At 32.9% G+C, this 21219-nt stretch overlaps 1 protein-coding gene across 5 annotated transcripts; it reads right to left on the bottom strand.

Moving 5' to 3' along the window:
* Positions 1-140: 140 nt before the first annotated feature.
* On the bottom strand, positions 141-19540 carry LOC110615252 (NPC intracellular cholesterol transporter 1-like). 5 transcript variants are annotated; one of them, XR_006350704.1, is made up of 39 exons: positions 19280-19540; positions 18346-18422; positions 17808-17907; positions 17388-17495; positions 17156-17272; positions 16549-16699; positions 15794-16098; positions 15508-15696; positions 15227-15303; positions 15030-15147; positions 14339-14422; positions 13639-13734; positions 13376-13477; positions 11877-11945; positions 10930-11025; positions 10743-10850; positions 9639-9752; positions 9113-9196; positions 8752-8880; positions 8072-8270; positions 7821-7964; positions 7638-7681; positions 7302-7385; positions 7137-7205; positions 6961-7037; positions 6555-6624; positions 5641-5790; positions 5196-5261; positions 4883-5027; positions 4665-4729; positions 4500-4565; positions 2486-2579; positions 2164-2200; positions 1973-2030; positions 1732-1842; positions 1247-1348; positions 878-944; positions 722-790; positions 141-458 (listed from the first exon to the last, which is right to left on the bottom strand). XR_006350704.1 is itself a non-coding variant. In XM_043956708.1 (39 exons), exons 1-39 carry the CDS (start codon positions 19331-19333, stop codon positions 372-374), a joined length of 3948 nt encoding a protein of 1315 aa, XP_043812643.1. In that variant the 5' UTR covers positions 19334-19540; the 3' UTR covers positions 141-371. The 5 variants fall into 5 exon arrangements, 3 of the variants coding, with proteins under 3 accessions (XP_043812643.1, XP_043812644.1, XP_043812645.1); XM_043956708.1 differs by having other exon boundaries at positions 1281-1348; XM_043956709.1 differs by having other exon boundaries at positions 1281-1348; positions 15851-16098.
* Positions 19541-21219: the final 1679 nt, after the last annotated feature.

The following is a 21219-nucleotide window of genomic DNA, read 5'->3' as shown; positions in this document are numbered from 1 at the left end:
ACAAGACTTCTTATGAGTTGCAAATAATTATTTAAATTTTAAAAACATATAACAAATTGAAAAATATAATAAAATCCAAATTAATTGATGATCAAATTTGATTGAAAATTAAGGGTGGTACTGATTAGAAAAAGAGAATATTCACAAATATTACATGTTTTTTCGAATTACAAATTTATTAAATGAATAACAGCACAAACTAGGCAAATAGTATAACTTGATAATTTTTTCTCCCCTTTGTAAAACATGGTACATTTGTCAGAAGCTATTTAAATATTTTTCTGCACTAATTGTACAAGTAAATTTAGCACCTCGAGGATTTTTTTTTCGAAGACCTATGAAAAAAGCTACGACACAGCAGTTCCACTTTCTCATGGCTGCAATGAAACTGATGGCCGATCTTCTGGCTTCTCAACAAGTGCACATCTTGAAGGTGGACCAAACATGCTCAAAACTACCTGTAAATGGTTGCACCAACGAGTATTAGAGACGACTTCAGTTTGTAGATCCTTGTCCAGGGAGGTATACAGTAGATATAATGACCAAAGAGGAGAGAACTTTGGTTTAGCACCCTAACCCTTTTTGTTGGTTAAATATGAGAGAGATCTACTCGTATGTTACTATTTTCGTTCAATTTCTGAAATGCTTTGTAATCAATGCCAATGAAAAAAGATAAGCTAAATGCAGATGCACATAGATTAGAGGAGATTAATGAACTTACAGGTAAGAACACAAGCCCATGCAAGAAACCAAGGAGGACCAATGCCAGGTACATTTGGAAGTAATAGACCTGCAGAAAATGTCAAGTGATGATATTAAATATTCTGGTATTTTGGGTTGGCATGTTTGATTAGTAACCGAGTGTAAGAACTGAGACCACAAAAACTTCTGTCCTAGAGAAGCACAGAACGAGCACGCCGACTAGCTTCGTTAGTGTGATTCCACTGCAAAATTACATCACAAGAACATGAATTTGTCAGCGAGGTCATTCCATATTAATGCATGAAGAATGGTAGGTAAATTCCTAAAAGGATCAGGCTTTCGGCAGAGTTAATAAAGTGGGTCTTCGGATGTCAGCTTAAGAGCTTAAAAAATAATCTTTTGGTTCAGGCAGAAGACAATTATTATTATTTTTTCCTCTCCATTCATATAATTGTAGCTCTTTTTTTATGTAAAGGGCATTACTCCTTGGGTAGCCAAAGAAACTGCATTTTACATCAAGCAAAAGGAAAGTGGAACCATGCACCATTATGTATCCAGTCAGAAGAGAAAAAGAAAACCTAAAGACTGAAGCCCCCATTGTACCCAGAGCCTCCTTCATTCTTTGGTCTCTGTCTCCGCTACTTACCTGTATATATATTCTGTGAGAATAAGCAGCAAAGCAGCAAACCAAATGAAACTTTAAACTAGAAAACGTTAATTTCTTCATTTCTTCATTCAGAAACAAAAAGATTTCTTTAAGAAGGCTTTTGTGAATTATTAAGTCTTGAACAAGCATCTTTCTATCCTCCAAAATCATAATATTTTGTTTAAAATGTCCAGATGTAGGAGTAGAGAGAGAGAGAGAGAGAGAAAGAGAGAGACAAGGAGCAGTTATCAATATTAATAATACAAGTTTCATCTAAAGGAAACATGAAATCAACATGAATCTCCGACAGGAGGTTACAACTCACAGGTGATTGCATCAGAAAGGTAGACAAGTGGAAATTTATAGAATAAAATGATGCTTACTGAGAAAGAAAATGTTATATGTACACAGAACTCAACAGCAATGCCCACTGACATGACAAGGTTAACAACAGAGATTGCATTAAGTTGAATATCCAGAATTGCCATCACACCCTGCAGCGTTTCATCATATAAGCAGGCAGGACGTCATATTCTCAGCAGAAATTGTATAGAGAATGAACAAGTAAATTATAGTGAATAAAGAAAAATCCTAGTCATTAATATTATCAAGCTAGAAGAGTACCATAAGGTCCACGACAATCATCACCAAAACCAGCAAAATGATTGCTGAGCTCCATACACTACATTTAAACACAAAAGGAACAAAATAAATACTACCTCTTTCCAACCGTTTCTGGGCGCGATAGTTCAATTCCTGAACGAGTACATGCTTTCTCAAGGAAAAAGTGCACAAGGACTAGAGGAAATACTGACCTGCACGTGATAGCTAAACAAACAACAAATACCGCACCTGGTAATATGTCACCAAATAACCCAATCAATGCATTATACAAGGGGAAATAACTGTTAACAGTCACAAACGTACATGAAAATGCCATTAGGTGGTCGACAGGCTACTCAAAATTAATAAAATATTTACATAGGCAATGCTTAGTTCCTCCTTTGCAACAAACATTATGGCATTGTTATCAAGACTTTTGACTATACGAAAAAGTAAGACATTCCAGATCAACAATGTCCTAGTAAAATAGGAATCCATAAAATTTTCACTGCCAGCCTTCTTAAAGTTGCTTACCAATTGCAATAGCCAGGTTGATCAATGCTGTCTTCCATATATCAAGGTATTGTTCAAAAAACATATAAAACACTGAATACGGAAACACCTCCATCTGCACCAGAAAAGAATGTTATCTAAGGCTTCATGTATTTGTGGAAAATACTTTGTATGCGGAAAATATTTTCCAATGAAATGGTTTCCGTAGAAAAAATTTTCCAAGAAAATAATTTATTTTTTGTTTTTTGGTTTTAATGTTAAAAAATAAAAGATATTATAAATTTATATATAGAAGTGTTAATAAGATTACCAAACGTTAGTGTAGAAAGATAATATTTGTTATTGTATTTCATAATAAAAATTATGACATATTTATGTATAAAAGATGGTATGTAAACAGGAAGGAAAATCAAGTCTATGATTATAGAATTCCTAAAATTAAGCAACTAACCCATCTATCAATAATTACTTCCTATATTAATATATTTACTTCCTATAATCTATAACACTCCCCCTCAAGCTGGAGCATAAATTTTAATTATACCCAACTTGTTACATATATAATCAACTCGTCCCATACAACTTAGCAGACACCGAATTTGTGAACCCAAATTCTTTCAATAATTGACGTACCCACAAAACTTCACATGATTCGACATTCAGGTTCAGCACTAAAACGGGAGACCACATTTTCTCAGCTTGGTAAAACACCTTACACACGTCATAAATACGAGAAATATTCCATTTGCTAGAATATAGAAATTTCAAATACTCCATTAATTCTTTAACAAATTCAGAATGATTAATAAGACTAATCACCTTACTGTGAATAGAATTTCAAATCCGTGAACAGTACTCGTGAACAGTACCCGATGAATAATTTCCGTGAACAATACCTGATGAGTGAACAATAGCTGATGAACAGAACCCTAAGTCTCCAAATGTTACCCTTTATGAGTAACCCAAATGAACAGAGTCCTGAATCTCCAAATGTTACCTAACCCAAATGAACAGAGCCCGAATCTCCAAATGTTACCCTTTATGAGTAACCCAAATGAACAGAGTCCTAAATCTCCAAATGTTACCCTTTATGAGTAAGCCTCTAGGTCTCCAAATGTTACCCTTTATGAGTAAGCCTCTAGGTCTCCAAATGTTACCCTTTATAGTAACCCAAATGAACAGAGCACTAAGTCTCCAAATGTTACCCTTTTATGGATAACTCAAATAAACATAGCTCTAAGTCTCCAAAAGTTACTTTTTATGGGTAACTCAAATGAATAGTATCAAAAAAAGCCTCCACCCAACACCCAAACAAACCGCAAATCTGACAAGCTGTAAGGCGACTTTGGCATCCTCTTTAGGTGAAGAGTAAGAGACAAATATTATCCTAGATGGATAATACAAAAGAACAGGAGTCCTAAGTTTCCAAAAATTTAAGACTTGACGAGAGAGAAAAAAAAAATCTCTACGAAAATGACTCTGATACCATGTAGAAAGATAATATTTGTTATTGTATTTCATAATAAAAATTACAACCTATTTATATATAAAAGACGGTATTTAAACAGGAAGGAAAATCAAGTCTATGATTATCCAATCCCTAAGATTAAGCAACTCACCCATCTATCAATAATTACTTCCTATATTAATATATTTACTTTCTATAATCTATAACAGTTAGAAAATGAGGATAACATTTTTCTGATAAATATTTTCCAGTAAAACAAAGGGAGCCTAATAGACAGGCTTAATACTGAAGAAAGCCAACAATTCACTGTGTTGCAAAAAATGCCAGTGAGCATGAATGAACAAGTCAAAATATTTTTATCTAACAGGCTAAAAGGATTAACAGTTTTACTTACTATCAGCAGTATGCCAAAAACCTAGTGATAGTGTCATATAAAATAAGCAACAAGTATCAGCTTCCAACACTGAAGCAGCAAAAAGAATGCAAACGAACCAAAATCTTGATTCATTTTAAAGGGAAGCACTATCAGGAAGATTTTGCAGTCAACTAGTAACATTAATTTCTTACCTTTAATGAATCAGACATCCTTGAACTGAACTCTCGGGCAGCCCTCATTGAATTGACATAATCAACCTAAAATGAAATGCAGTCATTGAAAATGACAGGGCTCTCTATAGAAAACAAGAAAAAGAGCACATATCATGCACATTATAACATCAGAAAACTCATCACCTGCTTGTTGAGAGGCGTATGATATGTGCGGAAGGATGATGCTTGAATAACACCATTCTCATAGCCTGATCACACAAATATTAAGAATTCAAACACATTGGAATAACATGTCACAATATGGTGTCAAACACAAAGACACAAATTAAAGTTTTGAAGTATAGGTGCATGCAGTAATTTCCTGAAAATTAATGAGAGAATAAACATCCAGTATAACGTACCTTCCAGTTCCACACTGCTGGTGTAAGCGCCATGGCCCCCTTTAGCACAATCAGCAGAAGGCAGAGCATTAAGGAACCATGGGAGTTTATCCCTAATTTGTGCTGTAGATGGACGATCATTATTCAAATCTGAGTGACGGAAACACTGAAAATTCCAAATTGTTACTAAATGTACCCTCTTCCCTCGAAAATGACACATACTACTGCCTTAATAATTAACCATCAAAAGCATGATTTCTTTAGAATGCAAATCAAACATTAAAAAAATTATAATTTTTTAATAATGTTCCCTGGCATATGCTCAGTAGCTTACCGTGGTACAATCTTTGCAAACTCCACTGAGATCACAAGAACCTGTATCAGAAGAACAGCAAGGAGGCTGGAAAAAAAAAACTTCAGCATATGGTAGGAATTGCAAATATAAATAATGATATGTCAAAAGAGTACTAAAGTTAAATGTCCAGAAAATGGCCAAGTACATATTATCACAGTCCCATAATTTCTTGGCAAGTTTTTAGTTGCCTAGTGAAAGTTGAACATATTTAAATATGTGGAGGAACTTACTAGTATTTCAGATGTCATTCAAAATTCAGTTACAATGTTCTTTGTGATGATGATAAACTGCTTGCTTAAATTGAAATTCAATTCAGTGAACATGTGATCCCATGAAAAAGCAGGAAAATAGCTTGAGAATAAACCAGGATTCACAATTGCACACCAGACTATAAGTTAAATTTCAAGAATAATTGGATGATGACCTGATCATCAGGAGGACAATAACTCCCATTTGTGAACTTCCGACAGCAACCAAAAGCCTCTGGAGATATCCACACAAGAAAATCATCAAGCCATGAAGCAGCTGGCTTGGCAATATAGCTGAACTCAGGAGTCAAGGATGCTCTGGCAATCTAAAGAAGCAAGAAGAAAAAAAAAATTATTATCAAAGAAATTATATCCAAAGAAATGTAAGCAGCAGCAAGAGCTATATTTATATTGATTAATTGCTGAAGCAACTGTAGAATTTCACAAGAATTGAGATCTTACCCTCGGCTACAAATAGTTTATGGCTACAAAACTTAGTTATGTAAAGTAGAATAATATAAGAGAGAATAAAATAACATAAGAAGATTTATGTAGTTTGGTTACGAGAGTCTACATCCACGGAGACAAATTGGATTATATATAGAATATTCTATCTATTAAGGATACAAATTCTATATTAAATAGGAATAACTTTCCATAACACTCCCCCTTAATTGTAGCATGGAATCTCATCAATTCTAACAAGGATGTAACCAGATGTTTCTAAAAAAAAAGTAAAAGAAAATTTTCAGAATTTAAGTTTGAATTTTGTCTCAAGAAATGCTTCCACCATTTGTTCATATGGGATATATACCTGCATATTACTACAAAATCCTCTTTAAAAAATAGAATAGATAAAAGTCCATCTAGCTAACTATAAATTGTTAGATTAAAAAAAATGGGAATTACACATGTTCCTTTATGGGATACTTCTTCATATTTAAAAAATTTAAACCATTTTTAATAGAAATGTATTGTGTATCTGGAATAGCAAACAAAAGTGCCAGATGGAGAAAGGCATCTGATATGCAAATGATAAACTTCATAAATTAATCAGATACAGAGAAAAAAAGGAAGAAGAAATCTTTACCTCATTCAAAAGAGAATTTGAATCACACTGGCTGATGGAGCACAACTGGTTTGTATGTCTAGATTCTGAGCTGAGGAGTGTAGCACCATCAGTTTGAAGAGCTTAAGGTATGAAAGCACTAACAAAAAGTTTCTATTAATATCTTCCCTTGAAATGACAACTAAAACCTTCAATATTTTACAGAAGTAGGCAATCAAAATCTAAATACATTTCCTGAAAGAAAAGTGGAAGTCTGGACTAGGAAGCATTTTCTACCAATTCTTCTACAGTCCCAGCAGAAATAGTATGCTTATACATTATCAACAAGCAAAAGTAGGCTTAATGAAGACTGGCATTAACAAGAAAGAAAATAAGCAATATCAAACTGGAAGCCAAAAGGAAAATTGAACAAAAGGTACTGAATTACCTATAATTATAGTTCTTCACAACAAAGTATAGAGGGGGACCAATTCTAAGATACTCTGAAACATTATTAAAATAGCCCTGTGTGAAACATAAATGCATGTTTAATAACCAACTGATAGCAAATCACATAGGAAGAATTCTCTGAGCTACCTATAATAAAATACAAAGAATTTGAACCTGGAGATATGAGTCACGAGGAAGAACAATTTTCTGTTCCAAACCAGGTTCAACCCTAGAGGACAATGCCTATAAATTCAGAAATATGATAAATTAACTCAAGGGACATAAAAGACCCAAAAACATGGACAACTAGGAAGATAAGAGAAAATCTCAAGGACTCACGATACTAGCCAAAGCAAAGCCAATAAAGACGGAAATGACAGCAATCTTAACTCCCCAAAGACTAAGCACAGGCGCATGGACCCCCTAGCAATTAACAAAAAGAAGCAAATTATCAGAAATTCTTTTAAGCAGAAAGTCTGTTAGTGAACTTTGTATAATCACATTATGGTCAAATTAGGATTTGAATAGCCAGATAACACCACTAAAGTACCTTAAAGTGCATTCCACAAAACTAAATGAAAACATAATCACTCATACAGTGTGGTTGAGAATATACAGATAAGTTAGCAAAGGCAAAACTTCTGTGAAAATTCCATAAAAGACTAAGTAGATTACCTTCATATATCGAGCCAGCAATCCAGGCCTTCCCCCGCCAATGCCTAAGCATTCACAGAATATGTCAATCAGAAGTCATGTCAACTTTACCTTAATAAATGAAGTATATGGCAGTTACCAAATAATGTAAAGAAAGCAGGTAATGCATCAGGTAAATATGATTTAGAGAAGTCTCAATGATACCTTTATCAGAGTCTGCATATGATGAAGAAATTTTTAGACATGGAACACAATCAACCCTTTTATCCTCCGCACGCAAGAAATCAAAAACTATCAAAGCAACAAAAGCAGTAACTTGCAGAAGGAAGTCCAAAAGAACAGCTAGCGCTGCAACAAAGATATGCCATAAAATGGAGTGACAACTTTGAAAAGAAGGTCAAAATAGAAACCTTTTGATTAGCATATTGAGGAAAATGGACAAAAAATAATCTGACCAGCAAACATAGAAAACACACGACATGCTGGCATGGGAATAAAACTCCCAACTGCAAATGCTAGCACCTCAGATAGACTAGCAAGTGTTATAGATGGCCCAACTTCCACAAGTGCCTTGCTTATCCGTTCTTCTAGGGGCAACTCTAGTGGTTGCCGCTTAACAGCATGCACCAATATACACATGTTGTCCACCCCTACCTGATATGATAGATGTTCAGCTAACACAAGCCATGAAAATTTTTTCCAAAACAGTTTTTGGTGAATGAACAAGCTCATTGAAAATCAATCATTTTATCATGTAGTATTCATATTAAAGCAATATTTATTTCCACTTTAGAAATATAGAACTTTGATTTTGGCCAGCATAAGTTTACAAGAGTTCGATATGCTAACATCATAGTTGGCAAGTTAGCCTGACTTACTACATTCGTATACTGTGGGTCCTACACCACTACTTATCTGTCTGAATCAAACATTGTAGTGGAGAAAGCAGGTAGGTCTAGGATGGCCATTAGTTCGTTTTTCTTAACTAACAAATCATTTGCTCAGTCAATAAAAAGAGGCGTATGTTTAGTAAGAATTGGTTTCTAAACAAACTCATCATCACAAGTCAAAGGATGTAACAGCTAGATCATCAAATCATATTGAGTCTAAAAAGACGCAGAAGGAAGAATCTTACTGCTAACACAAGAAAAGGAATGACTTCCATGATGATTAGTGTAGATTTTACTCCAATGGCACTAAACAATCCAACTGATCCAAGTACAGAGAGCATGACAAGTAGAACCCCACAGAGACCGAGCAACACCTGGAATCCAACCATTCATATAACTCAAATGATAGAAAGTTTAACGTTTAATGTAGGAAGCTGGGTATTCATGGCAATGTCACTTCTAGCTATTTATGATAGCCTGCACTTTTATGCAACCACATGTACAGATAGCATGCACAGGCTAAGCTACTTCAATGGAATCAAACAATTTGTAATGGAATACAAGCCCTATTGAGATACATGGTTTAAACTATGCATAAGAACATACCTTAGATGAAATGTAGAAAGAAGACAAATGTGGTATATCACCCAAGGTAAGGGATATGTAGGCAAACATCACAAGATAACTTATCTGGGAAAAAATTTACAAGCAAAAGGTTAACGAAATGTACAAAAAAATTAATATAGGTGAAACCACAATAGATTTTCAACCTAAAAGTGCAAAAGAAAACAGAGACATTTAAAAGTCGAAGTCATGGTACAGTTGAATGATTAGAAGAATCATAGCGACACTTAAAAAATAATATATAAATGTTTCTACAACTTAAAGAAGGGACATTATCCAATTATGCTCCCAGCATAGAGATTTCTGAGTGAAGGAACATAGCAGACACTCTCAGGATTTTGCATAATGCAGTCAGTCTCAATCTTGGAATATTGTTTCAGGTCTAGGACTTATCATCGCACTAACAATAAATCCTACTTTTTTCAACAAAGGAATATTGTTATTCCAATAACTAATATGAAACATAGAACTTTTCAAACAGAAAACAAATAAAAAGCAAATCCCTTACCAATATAGTGATTGCATCTGCAGTGCTTTCTCTTTTTAGTTCTTCCTCAATAGAGCTTTCCGACGAGAAAGAAAGTGTAAGATTGTTTAGATGGACCATTGGCAACAATTCGTCCTATTACACAACATATAATCAGATAAAATAAAGCAACAGAGAACCCTGAACTCTACATCATCAAACTCATTAATTAAAAAATGGCATTTGCATTACCACATTAAGTAGCCCAACATTTGCATATTCAAGATAAACTTGTCTGTTTAAGCATAATGATACAAAATAACATTTTTTACTTGGGACGGATCTAATACCCATTCTCTGCTTCCAATTATTAGAAACAGGTTCTAATAAGCAGAATGTATATGTTATGTTACGAATAACGGCTGTAATTAGGATATTAAATCCCTGTAATTAAGGGGTTCCATGAATAGGATAATTACGTATGTTTTCCTTTAAAGGATTGCAATATTATATGTATACCTAGAAGCTTGAAGGAATTATGAAGCTCCTTATTCCAAACTTCCCTTCTGCTTTCATCTTCTACAGAGTATGAACTAGTAAAATAAAGTACCTATTCCACTATGTTTCGCCTCACTAATACATCAAGTCTTTTCACATCTCATGAGGATTCTTTAATCGGATAACCTAACATCACAATACAAATAATTCAACTCATTAACCCTTCTTTAGAATGCACGCCCATTAGAAGTCACCTTGTAATTCTAAATACTGAGAAAAACCAACTTCTATAAAGGTACTTATAGAAGTCACCTTCAAATATGAAATGCACAAAGTAATTCTCTTACATTTGGCCACATCATTGATCATTTTTCCATAAAATGTTCTCAAAGATCAGCTAAACCAGAATCATTATGCTAAAGATACACTTTAGGGCAGACATGGAATTGTGGATGTAAAATGCAATAAATTTACATTAAGAAAGCCATACGTCTTCCAGAGGTACTTTCCTAATGTCACCAAGAAACAGCTCAACTATGAATATGTTTCTGTATATAAACATGTAAATTGCATGGGAGTCCTTGAATTGAGTGAATTGCATAAGAAAAAAAATAAAAAAATAACCACTATAATGAGAAAAAAGCAAACCTTCACTAACTGAATAAAGGCCTTCTCCCAAGCAACAGCTTTATCAGTTTTATTCCTTTCTTTATCAATTGCATTGTTTACTGGATAAGTTATGATAAATGCAGATGCCTGTCTCAGAAAAATCATTACAAGATCATTACATGCTCTGGACACAGCCATATGCGCTATTTACAAGGTAAACAATTACCTCTAAATAATTGCTCCCTGAGAAACCTCCCAAAGCGGTGCTTGGATCAAGAGGGGCTTTGAAGGTACTCATACATTTGTCTGCAGAGGTATAATGCTGAAATAACACATAGGATTGTCATTCAATAGGACACTTTAGAAAAAATATATCATCACAATCCTACAAAGGAAGAATGAATCATTGAGTATTGTTCAACAGAATAAGGAAGAAGACACAAGGTATATTTAATTTTTTTCATCAAAGTTAATTAAGGAATCTGTAAAAAAAATAAAAATAAAAGAGAAACTCAAAGAATACTTGCTTATCAGATTAAATATCAGAACACTTGATTTTAATAATTCAAAAATGTCAGTGGAAATTTATCTTCAACTCTTGATTGATATGGCAAAAACAAAATAGTTTAGCAAATATCCAGTTGAATGCATGTAAAATTTTTTAACATGAACCAAAATGATAATTACATTAACAGGAAAAAGGTTATTTTTCTGGGGTCAAAGAAGAATTTAAGTCAGATACCCAGTAAGAATTACTTCTGCTATGTCTACAGGTTAAGAAAGATATTTGCTTCCTCTGACAAAAAATTGTCAACTTCAGATCCAGACATATGTGTGGTAGTTAGATAGGGGAAGCAAACAGGCTGGTACACAATCAACCTGTGAACAACATACCCCATTACACAAGTTTCAATTTTTGGGAATTATTGTATCATCAATCTCCTCTATTCCCCCAACTGTCATGCTTAAAAAGGGAAATGAACTTTCATAACAGTAATATTCATTTCTGCTTAATTGTATAGTTTATAATAGCTTCTTTTTACATAGAAGGCCCAAAAAAAGCATTGATGTCCACAAAAAGTGAATGAAAATGTAGGCCTGTTAACTTATGAACAATAGAAATATATACCTGGGCTCTAAATAACAAGAGAGATGAAGTATATCAAAGTATACCTGCAAACAGTAATGTACGTGCTCAACTCCCCCATAATTGTCATAATTTTGAGGATCCATTTGGAAATACTAGTCACAAAGACAGAGAGAGAGAGCAGAGACTGTTAGCCACAAAAAAAAAATTAAAAAGAAAATACATATAAAGCCAAAGAAGCTATAATAGAACAAAAGAAAAGAAGTATTAGTTCAGGTATCAATTTAGATATATGAAACAACGATATGATGAAAAGTTGACAACAACATGACACTATGTTTAGTTCAATTCCAATTCTCAAAATTTTTTGGAATTCAATTGAATTCCATGTTTTCTCTTATTTGATTTGAATAAGAATTAGAATTGGATTTTAGGAATTCAATTCCTTGGGAATTGGTTAACCAAAACCAATTTTTATCAAATTTGATGAAATCTGAAATGAATTCCATAAAAATTTATAACAATATTCTTTGTACTAAAATGCCTACATCAAACAATTTTCTTTCAATCATCCATCTTCTCATATATGAGTAAACTAGATGAAAACCAAATTTAACTTTTTATTTGTTTACTAGTAATATGTCTGGACAACTATATAAAATATTTTTTCATTAACCTTATAATATCTAAACTTATTATGCTCTTAGTGATATTATTTATTTTCTTATATAAATCTCCTATACTATGAGACATGTAAATAATTTTATATATATTAATATATTGCAAATAGAAATATATTGTTATAAATTCATTGAATATAAATTTTTTTGATAGATTAGAAAATTAATTTTTTTTAATTTTATTGTTGGGGGTGGTTTTGGAAAATGAATACAATGAATTTCTTTGAAATTATAGCAAACATTAATTATATGGAATTCAATTGAATCATGCATTTTAATTTGTGCCATAACAAAGAATGTACGGCTGTCTAGAACTTTTGTTTTTAGTTGCTTTGTGGGGTTTCTAATTGGGGGTTGAGGTGGGTTAAAGAGAAGGAAAAATGGCAGAGAAAAGAAAGGATGACACAGAAATTGGCAATATAGGTAGATTCATTCATGTCCAAGCAAAATATCAGTGTGCACGCCAAGAAAAAGGGAAATTGAAAATGTATAAGTAATTATTATGTGGATATAAGTATGTACACAACATAGATTTTTCATCATAGTGAACCTTTTCAAGTATTATACCAATGTCTTAAGGTCTGTTTAGCATTAATATTGATAAAAGTGCTTTCTTAAATATATTAGTTAAAAAATATTTTAAAATTATTCAAAAATTATATTTTATATATATTTTAGTCATAAAAATACCAAAATAAAAAAAAAAAATTCCAAACTACTTTTTTCAACAATATCTAAAATGATATTCTTTCTAAAAAGAATTTTTCTTGCCCTCAACTATAATGCCATATGGGCTCTTAGTAACTTGGAAGGAACAAGATATGAAGTTGTAAGTTTCATTTTCTATAATTGAAAATCACCAAATTGCATCAACACCAATGTGGACAACCAAGGAAGAAAGCAACCTGCAGAATACTTTGAGTAGCACAATCCTGGTCCAGTGGCTTCATACAAATATCAGTTAGAGATACCATTGATCCAGAATAATTTGCACGGATTCCATCAACCTGTCAGAAACAAGTACTATTAAACTAAAAGATTTTTGAAACCACATCCTATCAATAAGACAAGGGCAAGATTATGTGAACAGAAAGTAAAACTTGACTGAAGTTCACTGCTTTCACATAAAAATCTGATACTTCACAAAAGCAACACTAGACATGAATACCTTCTTTTGTATTGTAAAGAGCAACTTAATATTATTCTCTGTCAAAATACTTGGTAATTTCCCTTCCTCAGCATTAGGTGTAGTTGCAAGAATTAGCTGAGAGTAGAAAAAATAAACATTAGTTAATTCCAAAAACTAAAATAAAAAAAGAAAATTTTTGAGTAACAATGCCTTTGCCATCAAGTTCTATTCTTGCTACTCAGCGGTTGTTTCATAGAACAACTATAAAAACTGAAAAATTAAAGCATTAAGAGGATTATATGAGAAAATATATGGATTCCCTCCATTGAATTAAGCAGAAAATGCATTGGACTTGGTAACTTATAGGCAGTAAACCCAAAAGGAAAAAGGAAATTGCGCTAGAACTTGAAACCGGCTTTCCATTGTAGATAGAATGAAAGTAATCAACAGAATTGGGAATCATTATATAAAAACCTTCCACAACACCCCCCCCCCCACCCGCCCCTCCCTTGCTGCACCTTTCCTTGTAGAATAATTGAATTATAACAAATAAATGCATAACAAGATGCAGAAGCCGGGTGGGTTCACTCATTAAGGGGGGAAAGGGAAAAGTTGTTTCCCAGAATTGTTTACACGGGATATAAATCATACTCAATTTCTAAAATTAACAAATCAATCTGGCTATGATAAAAGAAAAGATAAATAAATAAATATTAATGTAAGAAAAGTAATGAAGAACCTGCTCAATTCTGTAAAAAGGAGCTAGGTGGCTGTCAAAAAATTTTTTCTCCTCTGCAGCTTTACTCTCAGGCCCTACCCATAGCTGAAACAAAGAATGAAGTAGAAGTAACAAACATATGGGAAAGTCAAGTATTATAATAGTATGATAATTATTAACAGGAGTGATCTAAAATTTAAAATCTTAGCACAATAAACTATAATGAACTTGATGCAGAATAGTACATTTTTTTTATGACTTAACATGGAGAACACACTACTTATCCCTTCCAGGTATTGATTGTCATATCATTAAACAATTTATACATTATATCCCATAATTGTAACTTGCAATCAGTGCAAAATTTTCATTTGAATCTGCATAATGAACTATCTCGCCCCTTTTCTACCATGTAACAATTTATTGTATAAGAAGCACCCAGAAATATAGTGCTCTGTAACTCTTTCTATCTCTTAAAACAATTTATGCCTATTCCCCCTTCATGAAAGTTCCCTATCATACAAGTCCAATGAACAAATTCATTCCAATACAACCTCAAACAAAAGAAACAGCAAAACTAAAAGCTTTGTATTTATGTACTGTTGACAATGGGCCCCCACAAGAAGAAATTTCAGTTAGATGATAAACAAAAAGGAACATGGTCTGTTCAAAGGAGAAAAGAAGGATGAGCAATTTGCATGCACAATGATACCTTCTCAGGTCGTGTCTCAACCTTAAAGCGGATTAGACCTAGACAAAGTAGAAGAACTACAGCCACGGACACGCTCAGCACAAGGATAGGATGTTGAGCAACCCATGTTCCATATCTCCTGAACAGAAGTAGCCCAAAGGGTAAGAACCATGCTGCTGCTGAATGCTGATATAAGCATTAATGGGAAAGACAGTGACCTGTAAAACTTTGACATGTATCCTTGGACAATTGAAAGCTGAACCCTGTTTCCAGTTTGAGGAGAATCTTCATGCATCTGATAATTATAAAGTAAATGTTTTAAAATGCAATTGCCAGCAAGTAAGAACAGAACTACAGACCTACATAATTTTCACACCATCGACACTCACATAACTGTTTAAAGCTCAAATAATAAACTCAATAAGTCCTATTCACTTTAATGAGGAAAAATAACTACTGAAATTTTACTAAACAGGAACACGTGGGAAATAGAGAACACCTGCATGGGGATATTCTCATCCTTCTGCCCAATTACAGAATGAATTTCACCACCATCCTTGCTATTTGGAATTGATTCCATTCCAGAAGTTTGGTTCCTTTTTATTTTTCGATGAAACAAACCCCACCCCAAAAATATGGAAACCAACATGATATAAAGAATTGTTAGAGCAAAGTCGATGCATTTGGCCTGCAGAGGTTGAACAGTGAAACTCAATCATCAACATTCATAAAAAGAAAAAAAAAATACACAATAGTATATCCATTGCTGAACACTTTGCAACAACCTGAACAAATAAATCACTTTGATCAAAGCTAAGAATATCTACTGCACAATTCATCACCTTCAGAGATCCAATTCTCACAGAACATGAAGATTTCTCATGTTCTCGAGGAGGAGCTGTGTTGGCACAAACAAGAGCAGATGGGCAATCACCACAAGAACAGCCCAGTGAAGTATCACCACATGAATACGCAGATACATTCATAGGTTGCATTCCTGCTGACTCAGGCGCAGTTGACTTGAATGTAATGGCATATGGTGAGCCTGGTAGATTTGGGGCTGCTCGTCTACCAATAAATGCATACCACTCTGCCAAAAATAGCCATGGCATAAGCACTAATAGTTATCCAGGAATGCAGACAATCACCCATTACACACAAGCAACAGATAATTGGCAATGAAAGAACAAAAGTGTCTATTCCACCTATTGAATGAAAAATGTATAAAGAGACAGGGCAGCAACATAATGAGCTATGGAGTGTCCACTAAATATGAGAAACTTTTAGCAGTTATGGTTCAATACCATCCAAACCAACAATATCAATTGTGAAGTGCAAGGGACCGAAGACCAAATAACCAAATGAAGTTGTCAAAAACATATCATTCCATACAAACAAAGGCCTTTGTGATAGATCAAGCATCTCCTTGTTCATTCTAAGAAAGGACATGATACTCGGTGAATTATGTGCGCATGAGAGAAGTGGAAAGGATAAGTCAGAGAGGGAGAGATTGAATACAGTTATCTAAGCATAAATTCACCTTTAAAATTTTGAGCACCAGCACCAACAAAGTCTAGAGCTCGAGTATTCATAGTACCGAACTTTACATCCTTGCATGAGTCATATAACCCTTCACCAAAAGCATCAGATATATAAAAATCAATTCCATCCACGGTCAAATTGTTTTTAACCTGAAAGAAATAGTAAACAGCCTTACATTCTTAAGCACAAACAATGATGTGACTCTCCAAAAACAAGTCTAATAGCAACTAACACAAATGAACCATGATTCAAAGGCTATGAGATTGGCTAGTAAACTCACACTTCTATTGAACAAGTTAACAAATTTACGTACAGAAGAAGAGGAGAGAGAGAGAGAAGTAGAGTTGAAATGCAAAATATAAGGATTGTACAAATGATGCATATATAGTAATACAAATCCATAGATAAATAGCACAGTCATTTAAAGGGAATAAAATAATTTTGTACTTTTTGTCCTAGATATTCCAAGTACAAAATTGTTTTCTTTGTTGATCATAAATGAAATCAAGGTGACATGCAATACTTCATAGGTCATGATTAGGATCACTTAAAGCACTCCCAATCCTATAGTAAGCATGAACAGTTGATTGGTAAGGCTTCCAAACCTTGGAAATAGAAGTCACATTGATAAATAAACTCTGATGAGGGGAGCAGGAAAGCTCACAGAACAGATTCAAAAAATTTCTTAAGCATGCTGGACAGCCAACAAGAAAAGGAATCACCTGCAAAACAGATATTTAATTTGGTTGTCTAAATTGATAGCATAATTTTGGGAAAGGATGGAGCATGCAAAAGAATAGTTAGCAACATTCTAAGCTGATGAGATAGAGTTCTCACTTGCTGAACTTGTGATCGTAATGTCTCAAACTGCGGTTCTGTGCAACAGACATTGCCGGTGATTGTTGGGCACAAACTTTGGATCTTTTGTGAAAGCAAGTCATCTGGCTGAGAAACAAGGAAGTATGTAATACATGTCACTTGATTACTTACAAATATAGCAGCGAATATAAACTTATAGAAACCAAAGTAAAAGCACCATCCTACTTATGAATTGCAGAAACGAAACAGCAAAGATAAAATCATTCTATATATCTGCAACGACTTGTTGAAAAAAAAATATGCAAGAGAGAGATAGAGCAAAAAAATCAAGGTAGTAGCAGATGAACTCCAGCAAATATAGTAAAGCATAAATTCCATGCTGTGAACACCATCAAAGCATAAATAATTGCTATAACAACTACAAGTCCTGACATATACCTTTATAGATGGAGAACCGGAAGGACAATTCAACACTTTTCCGTCATCACGTTCTCCACAGATGTCGTACATGGCACAATATTCCTCAGAATGCCTTTCCCTAAACAATTACCAGGGTGGTCGGTGGTGATGGTTGTATTAATTCCTCGAGTTAATCAGAGAAGTAAACTACATCAAATATGAGTATGTCCTTTGGAACATCACACCAATTAAGGATGAGCGTTGAGCATATATATGGCCACAGGCCCTCAACGTCAACCAGTGAAGTATTTCCAGGCCAAAATAATTTCAAAATACAATAAACGCTACTTTCGATTGCAGATTTATAATTTTGGGACAATAAGTATTAATTATGTAAGTTGGGATAGCGTATAGGACCACTTCAGAAGCATAACTAAAACAAGGACAATACAAGGTTGAAAAAAGAAAAGGAAAAAATGGTGAAGTTTTTTTTTCTTTTTCGCTTGAACCTGTAAAGAAGTAGAAATATTTGAACATCATAATTTCACACCAAAAAATTATCACAAAAATGCCTCACCCAGATTTGGCGTTGGATGTCAAAAGTAATCGTTTATCAGACCCCTCTGCATGGATTATAGATGCAATATATAGAACCTAAAACATAAAATTCAACATCTAGTTAGATTCACCAAAATGGGAGTTCATCCATTAGTTCTTAAGTTCCAGCACTATTACTAATGAAATCTAAACAAAATGTATCAGCGATGACAGCAAAAAGGCAAATTGGATGGTCTACATTTTGGCCTTTAGTTATTTGTTTTTAGCCTTAAAACATGAATTAAAGAAAATGTAAAAATTAATTCAAGGCGCCTGGTACCCGAGAAAACAAAAACAAGGATTCTTTTTTTTTTTTAAAAAAAAAAGAAAGATAATATAAATAAATAAGAAAGAAGCTCAAGCAGCTTTCACTTGTGGGGAAAAAATCAATTTTCATATTCATTTTTTCATGTCCATTAGCTGAAGTTCATGTCAATCAAACAGGAAACGGTTCATTTTAAAGAGATGAATATATTTTCTGCTAGCTTTTGATAATTGAAATTTTCCTGAAATCTGAGAAAAGATTCACAAATAAGCAGTTAAGCACAGCTTTGAATCAGCTCACTTCCTGTTCTCATTAATATATATATAGAGTGAGAGAGAGAGAGAAGTCAGGTGACGAATCCTTGAACTGAGAAAATTTGGGAAAACCAAAGAAACAAGAAAGCCGAAACGCAAGTTTACTGTCCCGTCACTTCCCTACGTTTCTCAACAACCAAACAAAAAATCCGGAAAAAAAAAGCAGCACAAAACTGCAGTTACAGAAAATTCTCACAGCAGAATGAGACGTTGCGAAAACAGAGCTGTGATTAAAGTCACCAAATCGAATCAAATCTTTTCAAAACAATTCCAAATTAGAACTTGTGAAGAAATAAGGAGCTAAAATCAAGGAAATGGCAGCAAAGAACATGAACCTGGAACAGAGAAATCAATAGCAGAAGTTTCATTGTCGTAGATGGTGAGTCCATTGGAAGAGAAGGACAGAGGCTACTAGTGACTACTGATTACTGAATGAGAGTGGACATGAGAGAGATTCAGATAGAGAGAGGGAGAAGGCGAAGGTGTTGCGTTTGTAAGGTGAAAGAGTCAAAAAAAGTTGCAGAATTTATAGTTGGTGACGAGAGAATATACATGTTACAACAGCAGCCTTCTCTTACGCTGGCAACCTTCACGCTCTTCCAGGCCAAAACTACTACTTATTTCCGTATGTCGAGGATTTTCCCCTTTATTTACGTAATTGCCCTTGCTTTCGGTCACTAATATAAATTTTTAGAAAAATTACCATTTGGTGATTAATTAATCTTCCATTTTAAATAATATTTTATTTAGCGTTAAAAATATTTTAATAAATTTCTTAATTAATTTTAATCATTAGATATTATAAAAAAATTTTAAATATTTTTTATAAAAGGTAATTAATTAATAAATTTTATAAAAATTAGATATTAATTAATAAATTCTTTTAAATATATAAATTGAAAAATAAAATATTTGATGGATAAAATTAATAAAAAAATTAATTGAATTTTTTTAAAATAAAAATTAAAAAATAAAACTGAGATATCTTAATTTATTCAAATGTATTTATTATCAAATTAAGTATGTGGCTATATTTATTAGTTGCTATTTAAATTTTATAAAAAATTTATTAATAAATTTTTTTATAATAAAAATATTTTAAAATTTTATAATATTTAATAATTAAAATTATGCAAAAAAAATTAATAACAGAGTTTTTAACGTTTTAATATTTTTTTTTATAATTAATAAGGTGAGTTATTATTCAGCATGGTTATTTAGAGATTTTTTATATCAAAATGAGTTAATAATCATTAAATTAATTTTATTATTTTTAATATAATTAATATAAAAAATAATTATTTTTATTATTTTTACACGTATAATTAATATAAAAAATTTATTAATAATTAATATAATTAAATATTATATGTGTAATAATAATTATGTGTAATAAAAAATAATAATAATAAAATAATTTTATTATTTTTAAAAGGTGAACATTCTTTAAGGCAAATAAAAAATATATTTTAACGGTATAAAAAATTACATACATATTTTTTTTTAAAAAACTCAATATATTATATGAATATAATGTCTCAGAGAGAAAATTATAAATAAAATTTAGAATATCAGTCTACATTTCAATCAACATAACATAAAAAATAAAAATTTTATTCTATTTTATATAATTTATTAGTTATATTCGGCTTTTATATTTAATAAAAAATTCAAAAATTCAAAATTCTTTTATAATAATTTTTAAAAATTTACTTTTATATATGGACGAATATGGCACTCACAGATTTAATTCGATAGTAAATGCATTTTGATAACCTGAAATTCAGAAAAATAGAGTTTTACAAGAGTTTTGTGAATTAAAAAAAACTTAGGTCTAGAGGAAGGCAATCCTTCTTTTATCTGTTTTCTTTTATCCGCTAGTGACGTATAACAAACTGTCTGTCATTGGGTTACCTATCCCTGCCATGTTGATTCGGACGTACAAGAATATCATATTTCTGCTACTTGCGTAACGGCCTCTGATTCTCCACGGGCACTCATGCTGATGGACCCACCAGATGAATGGGTATGTCTCCTTCTAGATTTCGAGTCGGGCCGGAAGATAAGATTAAAACTGAGCCCAAAAAGGATCTATTCGATGAGCCGTACAGGCTGTGCGGGCCTGATTGAGAAACTTAGATGAAGTCCGGTCTCGAGGCTGAGTGGACCGGACTGGATACATACAGGGGACGTGAGGGCCTCTAGAAAATGGACTATTGTCATGGATCTGACCCCAAACCGGAGTGAAAAAATTCAGCGATCATCACATCTAAAT

The sequence above is a fragment of the Manihot esculenta genome, chromosome 5 (genome assembly GCF_001659605.2).
Source record: "Manihot esculenta cultivar AM560-2 chromosome 5, M.esculenta_v8, whole genome shotgun sequence".
NCBI classification, from domain to species: Eukaryota; Viridiplantae; Streptophyta; class Magnoliopsida; order Malpighiales; family Euphorbiaceae; genus Manihot; species Manihot esculenta.
The sequence above is the reverse complement of the archived record's forward strand: the minus strand, read 5'-3'. Positions and strand labels throughout refer to the sequence as shown.

Coding starts and splice junctions, on each gene's coding strand:
- LOC110615252 (XM_043956708.1), bottom strand. CDS start 19,333: ATGGACTCACCATCTACGACAATGAAACTTCTGCTATTGATTTCTCTG. Junction 11,026..11,876: donor ACGTACATTACTGTTTGCAG/GTATACTTTGAT, acceptor GTGTTATTTCAG/CATTATACCTCTGCAGACAA. Junction 9,197..9,638: donor CAGATGCAATCACTATATTG/GTAAGGGATTTG, acceptor ATTTTTTCCCAG/ATAAGTTATCTTGTGATGTT.